Below are 13702 nucleotides of genomic sequence, written 5' to 3' on the forward strand. Positions count from 1 at the left end.
CAAAGGTTGACACCTGACACTTCTCTGGAAGAACCCTCTGTGAGGGTTAGACTCAGTTATTTAAAATTGATTTAAAAATTTTTTTAGTAAAAATGTTTTAGTAAAAATTCCTTTAGCACAACTCAGAGTAGTTGGAAGTAACAGGAAGAAAACATGGTGGCTGAGAAAGATACAGATGTGTATTTGGCCCTCCAAATACCTATGCTTTTAATGATTGAAGCCTTCTCAGTGGGCTATTTTTGAGAAAGTATGATTGGCAGATAATGAATAGTTTACTTTTACATAATTAGAAATATGGTCAAAAGGGCTGAATGAAAAGTCCTAGAAATTTTTATGTTAATGATTAACTTTGAGTAATGCTTTTGAGTCTTTGTATATGTCATTTGTTTTAATAGTTTTGTGAATGATGGGATTTCACGATGTTGATTTTTATCTTTTCATTTTTAATGCAAAGTTGATCCTCTGTTTAAATATTGAAGGATACTGGCATTTGCTAATGTATTAATAAATATTATGATTTCAATCACTGTCATTTTTTATGATTATTTCCTGCTGTTGGTAAATTACAGATGCAGAAGAAAACCTCTGCGAAGGAAAACTGAGAGCTGGTACTTCACACTTGTGAGGAAAACATGAAGAATGAGTTGAAACCCTGTGACAAAGGAAAGTGGCCTATTGACCGTATGGTGCTGAATTTCAATCCAAAGAGTGATTGTTACCAGGCCTCACAGTTTATAAGCTGAGTTGGTGTTGAGGGCAGGGATGGGCATAAAGTAGATAATTTAGTTTAAGTCTCATCTTAATCAAGAAAATCCTCTATTTCAAAATCCAGGACCGAAAAAAGCTTCCAGAATTCAAGGACTGTTTTCCTCTGCTGCAGAAGTGACTTTGCAAGGTACTTCTGGAAAAAAATGAAAAGGCAGCAGAGAACAGCTGGCATGTGACTGGGAGTGAGGCTGAGGCAGGATCAGGAGTGGGTGTGTTAAACTTTGGCCACCACAGGCGATGAATGTGCCACTTTGCTTAGATTAACCCCCAAAATGAAGCTGCCAACATGGGGTGCACAATGGTGAAACACAACTGCAAACTTCATGGAAGATGCTCCTTTTAGCTCCTGTTTAATATTAGTCAGATATTAAACACTTATAAACTTTTAATACAACAAAGCAAGTACATGCAAAGTTACAAATATAGAAAATATAAAGCACATGCGTATTTCAAATACCACTCTGTATTCTTATACAAAACTATTCAGTGCACATCGTAAGCCTAAGGACCACACAAAAGGGTTTCCTTTAAGTGTTATTAAGTATTTAGTACCTTACAAAAACAGGTAATGCATTAGATAGTTCAGATATTAACAGCTCTAACCGAAATTTCTAAGTTTGTCATATGCAATATATATATGTATATATATATAAATTTTTTTTTTACATAGGATACCCACAAAGTGCAAGCCAGTAATAACAGTGCAGAATAGTAATGTTTTTCTGCTAGGTGAAAATATTGAACAACCCAGGGAATAATTTTACCTTACTTAAATAATGGTAGCAGAATTTCTTTTTCCACTTTGAATGGATCATATTCCTACTATCTCTAACCTTTTTTTTTTTTTGGAATGCCTCCCTATTCTTTGATTCAAAAGCCAATTCCAGAAACTAAGGACCTAATTCTATTTTTTGACAATTATGAGATAGCAGTAAAGAAATGAAAGCATTTCTTTTCTTTGTACACTAATTGTTTTCTTCATAACATAATCCTCTATATTTGCTGTTACACTCTTACCAGTCCAACACCAGCACTGGCCCAGGAAGGATTCAATCAAATGAATACCATGTTTTTTATAGTTGCAGTTTACTCTATGTTAAAATCTCCCGGCTTCATCCAATAAATCATTCTGCTTTCCAGGTAAACAAACAAAAGAGATTTGCTCTCAGTGTCCAGAAAGTAGTTTAATTAAAGTACCTTAATTATCTATAGTTTATATTACTAAGGAAAAGAATACCACATGAAGGTGCTTTAAACATCCAAAATGGGAGGCTGTCTCCTCTCCCATATGTTGGAAATTTTTAGTCTCAGAAGCCTTTCATATTATGTTAGTTATGTTCATTCTCTGTGAAAATGTCCTCTGCCCAGAAGTCTAGTGTTGCACGAATATCCATTCTTGATGCAATAGCTGCTGTGTAACCCGTACTGCAAAATGCAAAACATCCTTACAGTTCTCTGCAGACACAGGACACATGCTTTCCACCGGCTTGAGCCTGGGCCCACAAGCTAAGGATTTCTAGTTTTGTTTTTTGAATGAATATTATGTGGCCTCCTTCCAGATTTGGCAGAAATGCTGTCTGAACAGGGAAATGCAGTCAGGTTTTCTTAAAACAAATGAGGAAATTGCTATAAAATCACTGCTAAGATGGGGCATTAGTGTACTGAACTCTAGCTGGAGAAGGAGCTGGAGGTATTTAGGCAAAGGTATTTGAAGACTGCTTTGAGAATTGTTTTAGCCTCAATCTGTTGCACTAGACAAAAAATAAGCCTAGATCAACCAATGATTATTTGCTGTTACACTTTTACCAGCTCAACACTATTGTTGGCCTATGAAGGATTCAATCAAATGGGGCTTGAATAAATAGCATCTCAGATCTACTCTCCATTTCCCAGTGCTGTACAGGTGACAAACAGAGAAGCAAGAATGAGACACCACCACTAAAGGGCTGCAGGTAGATACCCCCTCCCCCAACCTGGTGAAGATTAAGATGATGAAAACAGGAAGGCCTTCCTCATCCCACTATGAGGAAAATGAGGAAAGAGATGAGGAGGATCACAGGAGGGGAGGAGAAGAGGATCACACTTGCCCCTCTTTGGTAATAAGCCTGGTATTCTCTCTGGTACTGGGTGATGCACATTTGCTCCACCACACGCTCCATCATCTTGATGTCCGTCTCAGTGAAGTTTTCCCCCTTGGTGGTGGTGGTAGTGACGGTGTGCTGCTTGACTGTGATGTTGACGCAGTCATGCACAAAGCTGTTCTGGTTGTTATACTGATCCACTGGCCTGTAGTATACCTGGTTGGGGTAACGGTACATGTTTTCACGATAGTAACGGTCCTCATAGTCACTGCCAAAATGTATAAGGGGCCTGCTCATGGCACTCCCCAGCATGTAGCCACCAAGGCCCCCTACCACCGCCCCAGCTGCAGCAGCTCCTGCCACATGCTTCATGTTGGTTTTCGGCTTACTGGGCTTCCACTGATTGTGGGTGCCACCACCGTGAGGCTGACCCCAGCCTCCACCACCATGGGGCTGTCCCCAGCCACCACCGTGGGGCTGACCCCAGCCACCACCGTGGGGCTGGCCCCAGCCACCACCGTGGGGCTGGCCCCAGCCTCCCCCTCCCTGGGGTGGATAGCGGTTGCCTCCAGGACTGCCCTGTCCTGGGTATCGGCTCCCCCCAGTGTTCCATCCTCCTCCAGGTTTTGGTCGCTTCTTGCAGAGGCCCATGTCACTCCACGTGGCCACAAAGAGAACCAGGATCCAATTGGCTATGTGGCTTTTCACCATGATGACTTATCTGTAAAATAAAGAGGGTGTCAGCGTTGTGTGTTTATGTTGAAAACACTTAACGTCTGCAGCATAATGACTGACTGCATAGCAGAGGCATCAGCTATTAATGTTCTTGGTCATAAATGTTCTTCACATTCCATGTCTGTTTTGCAACACTTACAGCAAAAGTAATTGTAGGTAAAGGGTTAACACAGCTCTTTCTCCTTCTCTCAGGACAAATCTGAACTTAAGATAATGTCTGGCTCTGTTTCCTAGAAACTTGATAAAGGTGGAATGCCAGCAACATTGCTTATGATAAAAATAACCTCTGGTTGATTCATTGTATCTAAACTGGAAGAAACTATAAACACCTGGTGGGTTTGCCATAGCTTTGAGCTTCTCTGAAGTAGTGATTTGGGCTGTTATGAGGGATATGAGCTCCTGAAACCTCCCAAGACCCTGGCATGGCCCCTACGGAAGTGATTCTAATGTCCAGTTAGGAACAGCCCCAGGTAAGTGCTGAAATCATTAAATCACTTTCTAAGTAGCTGGCTCATGTCCTCTTTCCTCCCGCAGGAATGTAAGCAGGAAATGTCTCTTTAATTTGCTACTGTCTCCTCAGGGCCTGTTAAGTGAAGAAATTAATATCCTCTGAACGTATAAACGCCAACAAGAATTTCCTCAAAGAAATTCTCAATACAATAAATTTTTGGAAACAGGAAATGTGCAAGATTGTGCAAGCCCACCTATAAATTCATTTTTCTCTCTATAGACAGGAACAAATGGGGCTGTTCAAAATGGGGTAAGGAAGGCTGTCTTCACAAGATTTGCAGTCACTCACTCACTGAATGAGTCTTAGTTCAGCATTTAATGGTTCGTGAGTGACTTATTTTCTCCTAATTTTTGGTAGAAAAGACACATATCTTATATGAAAGGACTAGCACAGCTTAGGAATAAACAAAGTATCCTGCATGATAACTTATGAACCTTTGCAGAATGTACATTCATCAATTAAAAACCTTTCAGATTGAAGATCTCATTTACCCTGGGTGCTTGGTTCCAAGGGCAGAGATTAAAGACATATAGTAGAATGATCATTAGTTTCTACTGTACCCCATGTCAAACCATATGCTCCAAAATACCATGTGCCACAAAACCAAAAATGGCATACGTTGTAATGCTGATAGTAGTCTTATCCCCAGCACTGGGACATCTTCATATAAAAATGGCATCTAATATTATAAAATCATTTTTCATAACCTTCAGAACTAAAGACTAAATTGGATAATATTCAGAGGAAGACTGATTAAACAAATTAATGAATTAACATCCTGTTTATGTTTCTACTATAATTATTGAAATGTCTTGGTGTAAATAAAAATATATTTGAAAGTTATAATCCCAGTTAAACTGCTCAGAATATGCCAATTAGAATTTTTGGAGGCTCTTTTGTGTAAGGTCAGAGGGACAGGGTCCTGGGATATGCTGACTGGCCTCAATCTCGCATCCACATCTCCTGGCACTCAGTCTTCTGCAGGTCTGCTTCCCTATCTATTTTCCATTTGCTAATGGCGCTCAGCTCTTGGTTTCCAGGCTGCTCACAATTCTGCTCAAACACCTCAGGGAATTGAACAAGGGGACTATCACCTTCTGGAAAGCTTGGTGTTTGATGTGGAAGATGAAAGACTGGAAGAATCGAGGTGGCACCCAGATTTCTGGATTGGGCAATTGTGTGGACAGAACACGGAAGGTGGAGCAAGTCTGGAGGGAGACAAATGTGGTGTGTGGCTTTGGCAATGCCATTATCAAGCTACAATGCCATTATCAAGCTGCCTACTGGGACAAGAGATACCCAGTAGGCAGTTAGCTTGGTGAGTCTGGAGCTGAAGAATGACCATGAACTGGAGATACAGGTAAAGGGCATAAGGGCCATGGGCATATGTTGCTGATCAGTACTTTAAAACTGAATATTCAAGTTGGATGATCATAAACTATATTAAGACAAGATCATTTTAAAATCAGTTGAGAACAACAATAGCAACATTTAATTATAAAAAGCATAAAAAATAACAACTACATTTTGAAGCAGAGAATCATTTCTAAGGATAAGGACTCAAAACTTAATGAGACCTTGGAGAATCTTTCTGTTTGTGATAAAATAAGGAAGATCTTATATTATTTAATCCAAACTTCTCACTCTACAAATTAGGCCACCAAGATTCAGAAAAGTCAAGTGACATATCTGTGATTACAGTATTAATTAGTGAAATTGCTAGGAATAGAGACTAGGTTTCTGAATGTCTGGCTGTGCTATGACACTTCATATAAGATGATCTCAGAGAACGGTCAGGTTGTGGCCTAACGCTCTGGCACATTTCAAGACATTAAGTATTTGACAACAGTCAATACCTATTTATCACTAAGAAAAATACTCTTAGTAGACTAGGAATAGGAGGTAACTTCCTTAACTTAATAAAGATTATATAACTAAAACAGCAAACACAATAAGTAAGTTTTGAATGTAGTCTCTTTAAGATTAGAAACAAGACAAGGATGTCCACTGCCACAGGACTGGAAGTCCTTCCAATGCCATATGCAAAGACAAAGAAGTAACTGGTGCAAGAATTCCAAGAAAAGAGCTCTAGCTGACATTATGTGGAATTACTGTGATCATAAACATAGAAAATTCAACAGACTCAACAGAGGTAACACGAGACAACTAGAGTTCAGCAAGGCTGTGGGATACAAGATTGGCCTACAAAAATCAGCAGCATTTCTCTATACCAGCAATAATCAACTAGAAAAAAATAAGATAGTAATAATTTCAATCCAAACTATAAAGTGTCTAGGATTGACTTAAGACTGGGGAAAAAAAAAATTGAACATTAGTAAAGAACAAAGAAGATGATCTGTAAACATGGAAAGGTCTTGGCTGGAACAACTTAGTACTATAAAGATGTCAATTACCCCCAAATGAACTTATAATAATAAAATGACAATCAAAATTCCACCTGGGCTTCCCTGGTGGCGCAGTGGTTGAGAGTCCGCCTGCCGATGCAGGGGACGCGGGTTCGTGCCCCGGCCTGGGAAGATCCCACATGCCGCGGAGCGGCTGGGCCCGTGAGCCATGGCCGCTGAGCCTGTGAGTCCGGAGCCTGTGCTCCACAACGGGAGAGGCCACAACAGTGAAAGGCCCGCGTACCACCAAAAAAAAAAAAAAAAAAAGAAGAGAAAAGAGGAGAGAATCTACTGTTATCAGACATTAAATCCTATTACAAAGCCATAGTAATAAATATGTAATAAATATGGTAACAGTCTAGAAAAGGACCTACAGATCAAAGGAAGCAGAACAGCAAGTTCAGATATAAACCCATGTATATATTCTTTAGTACGAACCTGATAAATGATAAATTGGACACCACAAATCAATGGAAAAAGAAAGGTTTAGCAGATGCTTCTGGGAAACTGGAGGAAAAGAAAACTAGGACCCTAACACCACATGCAAAAGCAGGCTCTAGAGACCTAACTGTGAAAGGTAAAAGTTTTATGAATTATAAATCTTTGTGGGATGGATTGCCTTTCTATTAAATTATAAAAACGGATGTTAGAATCAATGCATTAAACAAATATTTATGGAACAGCTAGTATGTGCCAGTTTTTAAAGAAATAGAAAACTTGACGATAAACCATAGGAGAAATGGAGAAAAAAGTTACTGTAAAATAGCCATTGATTAGTTTAATAAATATTTGTTGTCTTCTAAGGGTCTAGCATTGTGCTGTGGCTAAGGACACAGTGGTGAGTAAGATGTTTAGTTTGTGGGTTCAAAGACTAAAGAAGATAAGTGTCTGGAACCTGAAAGACAGTGGGACGCCATTAAAGGGTCTTAGGAGAATAACATCACAGGATGTTTTTCTTTTTTTTTTTAACAAAGTTCGCCCTGACTTTTGTGTAAGGAGAAAATTTGGGGGGCAAGAAGGGAAATGGTGAGACCACTTATAAAACGATTGAAGGACGATGGCGGTGTGGCCTGGGACTGTGCCAATGCAGTTGAGGAGCTGTGAAAAAATGGGATGTATTTTGCAGAAAGAACCAATTAAGCAGAAAGAGTAGATGGAGGAGTGAGAGTTGATCAGTTTGTGGCTTTCATAGCCAGGCAGATGGTGGTGATGCCATCTATTGAAATAGAGGAAACTGATGGAGGGCCATGCTTGTGAGAGAAAATAAAGTTTTAGTTTGGACATATTAACTTTGCTACATCTATGAGCCATTCAAGTGAGAGTATCAATTCAGGCAATTGTTATAAGAATCTGGAACTCAGTAGAGGTAAACATTTGGGCAGCTTCACCTGAGAAGTGCTGTTAATAGCCAAGGGAATAAAGGATCGAGATTCAAACTCCAGTATTCTGAGTGAAGGACTCACACTCTTAGCTATCCAACCTCCAGCAACATGGGTGCCAAAATCCAAAAGAAAATACCACCAAGCTGATTTTGATAGTTTAGTAAAAGAAGAATACACTGTGACCAATAAGGATTATTTAGGAATACCAGGATGGCTTAAAATCACGAAATCAATTAACCTATTAGTAGGTTAAGGAGAAAAAAACACAACTATTCTCTGATGTTGAAAAGTTTTCAATTAAAATCTACACACATTCCTGATTTTTTAAGGTTAAGCTGTTGAAAAAATTTCCATAGAACTATAAAGTAATCCCTTTCCATCATCAAGAACAGCTATCACAGACACACAGTCCACATCCTACCTTAACTGAAAGAGGAAAGGCATTCTCAATATAATGAACAAGACAAGAATGCAAGCAATTGCTGCTATTTTAGACTGTTATGGAGGTTCTAGCCAGGTATGATTTTCTTTTTTAAAAAATTTATTTATTTTATTTTTGGCTGTGTTGGGTCTTCATTGCTGTGTGTGGGCTTTCTCTAGTTGTGGCAAATGGGCTATTCTTCATTGCGGTGCACAGGCTTCTCATTGGGGTGGTTTCTCTTGCTGCGGAGCACGGGCTCTAGGTGCGCGGGCTTCAGTAGCTGTGGCACAAGGACTTCAGTAGTTGTGGCTTGCAGGTTCTAGAGCTCAGGCTCAGTAGTTGTGGCGCACGGGCTTAGTTGCTCTGCAGCATGTGGGAGCTTCCTGCACCAAGGCTCGAACCCGTGTCCCCTGCACTGGCAGGTAGATTCTTAACCACTGTGCCACCAGGGAAGTCCCAGGTATGATTTTCTATCTGGAAAATCCAGGAAAATCATCCAAAAATGTGTCCTAGAATAAATAAGTGAGCTTATTAAGGTGGCAGTTTTTGAAATCAACATATAGAAAAGAGTGAATACTCAAATCAGTTGTAATTATTTAGAAGATTTAGTGTGAAAAAAAAATCCCACTCATAGTGGCAACAAAATATTCCAAACATCTAAGATTTAACCTAAAAATAAACAGACATTTTAGGAAGAAAGCTGGAAGACTGGAAAAAAAGAGAAAGACAGACAATGTTTTTGGTTGGGAAAATCAAGACTGAAATATATACCAATTCACCTCCAAATAATCATAAAGTCAATGTAATTTCAGTCCTAATTTAAAGAGGATTTCAAAGAATATGATGAAATGATACTTAAAATTAAGAAGACTAAAGAAATTATTGAACAGGAAGAAAATCTAGGGTATACTTGGCCTGCCAGGTATCAGAACGCATTGCAAAACTAAAATAAATAAGATCATGTGGCATTAGTGCATGAGCAGACTGGCAGAGTGATGGAACTAGAGAGAAGGAACAAAAAAGTATCCATATATTATCCCATTCATCCTATTCCCATGGGGAATACATGGGACTGAGAATCAGAGCCAGGAGGAACTTGTCCAGTGGTCATGTGCCAGGGGCCAAACTTCTGATACTTAAAACATGTTACACCCTTGACACTTGACACTTAATTGGTTAAATTGGGAACTGGCACCAAATAGTCCTCCTACCCCCGACTGCCCCAGAAAAATTTCCTGTCTTTCCTGAGCTAAGTGGAACTCATGTGTCATATTTTAATCTTTTGAGGTCACTGCCCCTTAAAGAGCCTAATGCAAGCTACTCAAAAATTTTACAAACCGCTCTGGGGTGGGGGTTTTTCACTGGCACTGAGGCCTAGCCCTGGACTGAATAGGGCAAAGGGCCCGAACCTGATCCATCCTCAAAATTATGTGAACAGCTTGAAAAAAAAGCAACATTGCTAGAGCCTACCCCATACCCCACAAGAATATGGTTAGAAGAAAAAGGATGAACAAAGAGAAAAAATTCTCCCAAATGTAAGAGTTGCTACACATGCTATTCACTCAAGGATTATTTTGCTGCAGCCATCACAGCTTTAGATACAGGCAAGTTTTGAATGTTTCACATGCAGCAGTTCACAGCTGATAAACTGGCTGCCTTGGAAGAGGAAATAAGATCTGAAAAGAGAGAATGGAATAGGTAAATTTAAACTACAGCTTAGAAAAACTGTCACCTCATAAAACCTTTTGTCAATGCTAATTTGGTGCAGAAATGTTTGTGATGTTACTGCTTTTATGATACTATTTTTAAATAGTAAAAATATTTTTATTTACTATTTTAAATAGTATGGTTGCTTCCTTACATAACTCAGAATGATTCTAGAGAAAGCCCTTTCCCTGCAAAATCAAGTTGATTTTACAATAAAGGATGATATAATAGGTGTGGGTTACATATATAGATCCAAGTTGCCTCCAGAGAAAGGATTTGTGATCACAGCCTTTTGAGGCCCTTATCTTCTGTGACAGTTGGGAACTTTCAACCATCACAAGACCAAAGGAATTCCATAGGGTACGTACATCTGCTTTGGCTCAGCTAAGTTGGATTTGTGTCCCTGGGAAGACAGAATGCTTCGGCTTGGCTGAAACTGTTCAGTTTTCAAATATATTCAGGAGTCCCTAAAAAAACAACAACAAAAAACAAAAAAACAAAAAAACACAGAAAAGAAAAAACTAGAATTGATAAATAAGTCTAAGAACTGATTATTTAAAAGAAAAACCTAATATATAAATTACTAAACCACTAATAAATCTACTCAAGGAAAAAAATGAGATAATATTTGAAAAACAGAAATGAGGTCGGCTCAAAAAAGCAACAGCAAACATGACATTGAGCTCTCCCTCTCCCACACACAGAAAGCTGTGGGTCCATTTCCTTAAAAAAATTAACTATGAATTATTTTAAAGATGTTATTTAGAAAAGCAATATATCAACAAAAAAAGAAAATTAAAACAACCTGTATTTCTATTAAAACTTCATTTTTATTCAGATTTTTCACATATACATTAATAAACTGCATCTGAGTAAGTAGACGCAGTTTAGTAATCTGTACTTTGACTTGTCAGTTTTTTCCAATATATCGCAGACAGGCTCCAAAATCATGACTTTTGATGGTTACACAATGTTCCTTTCAGTTAATGTGTCATGATTTTCTTAGCTGCTGCCCTGCTGTTATACACTTAGGTTGCTTCTCCGTTGGGTCTAATTTTAGATCATTCTGAATGTGTGTGCATATGGCTTTTTTTTTTTCCTTTCCTGTTGTTTCTTCCATTGCAAGTAAATTCCCAGGAGTGGGGTTTCTGGGTCTTGGCTTAAATGCATCACCAGATTGCGTTTCACAAATTTCATACAGATTCACAATGTCCCCAAGTGCAGTGTGACTAGGAAAAGAATAAAGGTATACATACCAAAGGTCAGTTTTACACAGTTAATCTTGGCAAACTCCTGAAGTAGGTATAATTTCCTCTAGTTTATGAATGGACAAAAGGAGGATGAGGAAATTAGGTAACTGGTCCCAAAATGTGAAATGATTAGTTGCAGAGCCATCTTTCTAACCCCAAAGCCCTTTCACCTCCCAGGATAACTGAATATGCAAATTTCTAGGCAACCTTCCAGCAGTGGTTGCTGTTACTGTTGTTTTTGCTAATAGCTGCAAAATGATAATCCAGACTTACTTTAATTTGCATTGTATTCTATAAATGATTCATTTCACCGTTTATCTTTTATAATCTCGATATTTTCCTTTCACAAGTATGAAAAATTTGTGTCAGATAAAAAACATATACATATCACATCCTAGCTCTGCTTTCTTTCCCTTTCTGGTTAGTTCTTTTTCATTGTAAGAGCTCCTCAGTGTTTGGGTAGGTAAAATTGTTCCTTTTCATTGGTGATATATTTTTCCTTCTTCAAATCTGAGAGAGTTGTTGATTTTTCCAGAGGTCTGACATTTTTATTCAATTTTTTGTTCCTATTTTTTCTGATAATTTGATTTGTGAAAATCTTTAATTCTATTCTACCTGGATTTTCTTTGCAAGGAAAAGGGAAACACTTCAAATGTTCAGCATGCTGGGAACTGCTTATTAAACCTTGCTTGCTCTAAGTACAGGATAATAACTCGGCCATGAGATGAGGATAATCATGATCAGGGAGATGAAACTGCGTTGTGCTGTGTACGAATCTGGAAAAGAGGAAACTGAAAAACAGAAGGCAGTGGCTTTGAGATGGTGAGGGTGGATGTAATGGTGGTGGGCTTATGATTTCAAAAAATTCTATTTGCTACTGCTTATACAAATAGAAAAGGACTGCAAAAATGGACTTCTCCCCGTTGTTTAATAATCAAACATGAAGGTGCCACCCATACTAGCGGAGGAATGTGGTTCTCCGAGGGGCGCTGCCCGGCCCTGATCCCCGCTCTCGGAGTCCCCCTGACGGCCGAGTTCTCTCCTTCCAGAGGGACAGCTGATACAGCAAAAAGCAAAGCCTGTGGGTCCACCACACCTGAGCTCGCAGGAGACACTCTGCCGCCGGGACCTGGACGTCTCAGGCCCGGGAGTGAGGGCGGGGTCGCCCCAAGACTCCGCCCGCCGAGGCCGGAAGCCCGTGAGCCTGTGCCGGTCCCCGGGGGTGCCACAGACCCGCCCGCTGCTGCGTCCCAGGCACCGCCCGGCCGCGTGATGGCAGGCGGGGCCCCCTCTGGGGAGGAGGTCGGCGGCGGCGGCTGGGGGGGCCCCCAGACGCCCCGGGACTCCTCCCTGCCGAGGCCCTGGCCCGAGGTGGGCGCCCGCGTCCCCTGTGGGCATCGGGAGGGCCCGGACCCGCACCTCTCCCTGGTCCTCCTCGCTGAGCGCCCCAGCGGAGCCCCTTTGCGGCCCTCGTTGGGTTCCCCGCGCCCATTCCCCGGACCTGTGGCCCCCTTGCCGGCGCTACTCGCCCATCCCACTCCCGCCGTGGACGTACGTGGGAGAGGGCCAGACTCCTCGACACTACCCACATGCCTCCAGAGGGGCCCCGGCCAGCCGCGGCCCCCGCCCCCATTCCGAGTAAATGGAGCGCCTAACCAGAAGGGCAAAACCAAGCCACGGCGTCCGAAAACCAGCGAGCTCGCTGGGTAGGCCTGACGCGTTGCGCGCCCTCCGGAAGCCCCCCGCCCTCCTCACTGTCAAGGTCGGCCTCCCGCCCGGACCCGGCCGTGCGCCCTCGGGCCTCGGCCCCAAGGCAGGGATTTTGACTGCCGGCCTCTGCGCCCACGGCCCCAGCTGGGAGGTTAAAGGGCGATGCGGCTGTTTACCTGCCTCTGAGGGAGAGAAGAAGCTCGCAGCTCGGCGGCTGTCAATGACTGGCGGCGAGGGCCGGCGTCAGCGCTGGGCAGAGGAGGAGATGCGGAGGCGGGGCGGGGAGGCGGCTGCCCGCCCCCAGGGTTTACGCGCAGAGGCTCAGCCCTGCCATGCAGGCCCGGGAATCTGATTCCCTGGAAAAACGAGTTGGGATTCGCTTAGACGCTTGCGTCAACTAAAATCGCCTCCCCGGCTGGCTCGTCACTCCTTGAAGTTGCTTATTGACTATAAAAATCATCTTTAAAGGAAAATTCGGCGCAAAGCCCCAGCTCCACGTTACGTAATGGAGAACTCGAGAAAATGAAAGATTAGGGAATGAGAAAGCAATTTCTGGAACTTTGGTAACCAGAAATTTCTAAAGAGGAAGAAAATTCTGCTACCCTGGATTGAGCCCAGTTTGTGAATTTACACATATATCCTTAAAATTTGAGGCCTAGAAAGGACATTAGCCATCACCTGTTCCTTCATTTACTCAGTTCCTGCTCATTATATGCAAAAGAGATGATTTAG

The 13702-nt window shown here is 41.4% G+C and overlaps 1 protein-coding gene across 8 annotated transcripts; it reads right to left on the bottom strand.

Annotated features, from left to right (window-relative positions):
• Positions 1–1102: 1102 nt before the first annotated feature.
• PRNP (prion protein (Kanno blood group)) lies at positions 1103–13434 on the bottom strand. Of its 8 annotated transcripts, none has more exons than XM_059037665.2 (4): positions 13147–13341; positions 10379–10477; positions 8304–8812; positions 1103–3570 (listed from the first exon to the last, which is right to left on the bottom strand). In XM_059037665.2, the coding sequence occupies exon 4, from the start codon at positions 3558–3560 to the stop codon at positions 2781–2783; it is 780 nt and encodes a 259-aa protein (XP_058893648.1). In that variant the 5' UTR covers positions 3561–3570; positions 8304–8812; positions 10379–10477; positions 13147–13341; the 3' UTR covers positions 1103–2780. The 8 variants fall into 8 exon arrangements, with proteins under 8 accessions (XP_058893648.1, XP_066869544.1, XP_066869545.1 ...); XM_067013443.1 differs by having other exon boundaries at positions 13151–13318; XM_067013444.1 differs by lacking the exon at positions 13147–13341 and adding an exon at positions 11876–12051.
• Between the last annotated feature and the right edge of the window lie 268 nt (positions 13435–13702).

Source organism: Kogia breviceps, chromosome 14, assembly GCF_026419965.1.
Source record: "Kogia breviceps isolate mKogBre1 chromosome 14, mKogBre1 haplotype 1, whole genome shotgun sequence".
NCBI classification, from domain to species: domain Eukaryota; kingdom Metazoa; phylum Chordata; class Mammalia; order Artiodactyla; family Physeteridae; genus Kogia; species Kogia breviceps.

What these genes read in the sequence shown, in the direction of transcription:
- PRNP (XM_059037664.2), bottom strand. Translation starts at nt 3,560, where the DNA reads ATGGTGAAAAGCCACATAGCCAATTGGATCCTGGTTCTCTTTGTGGCC.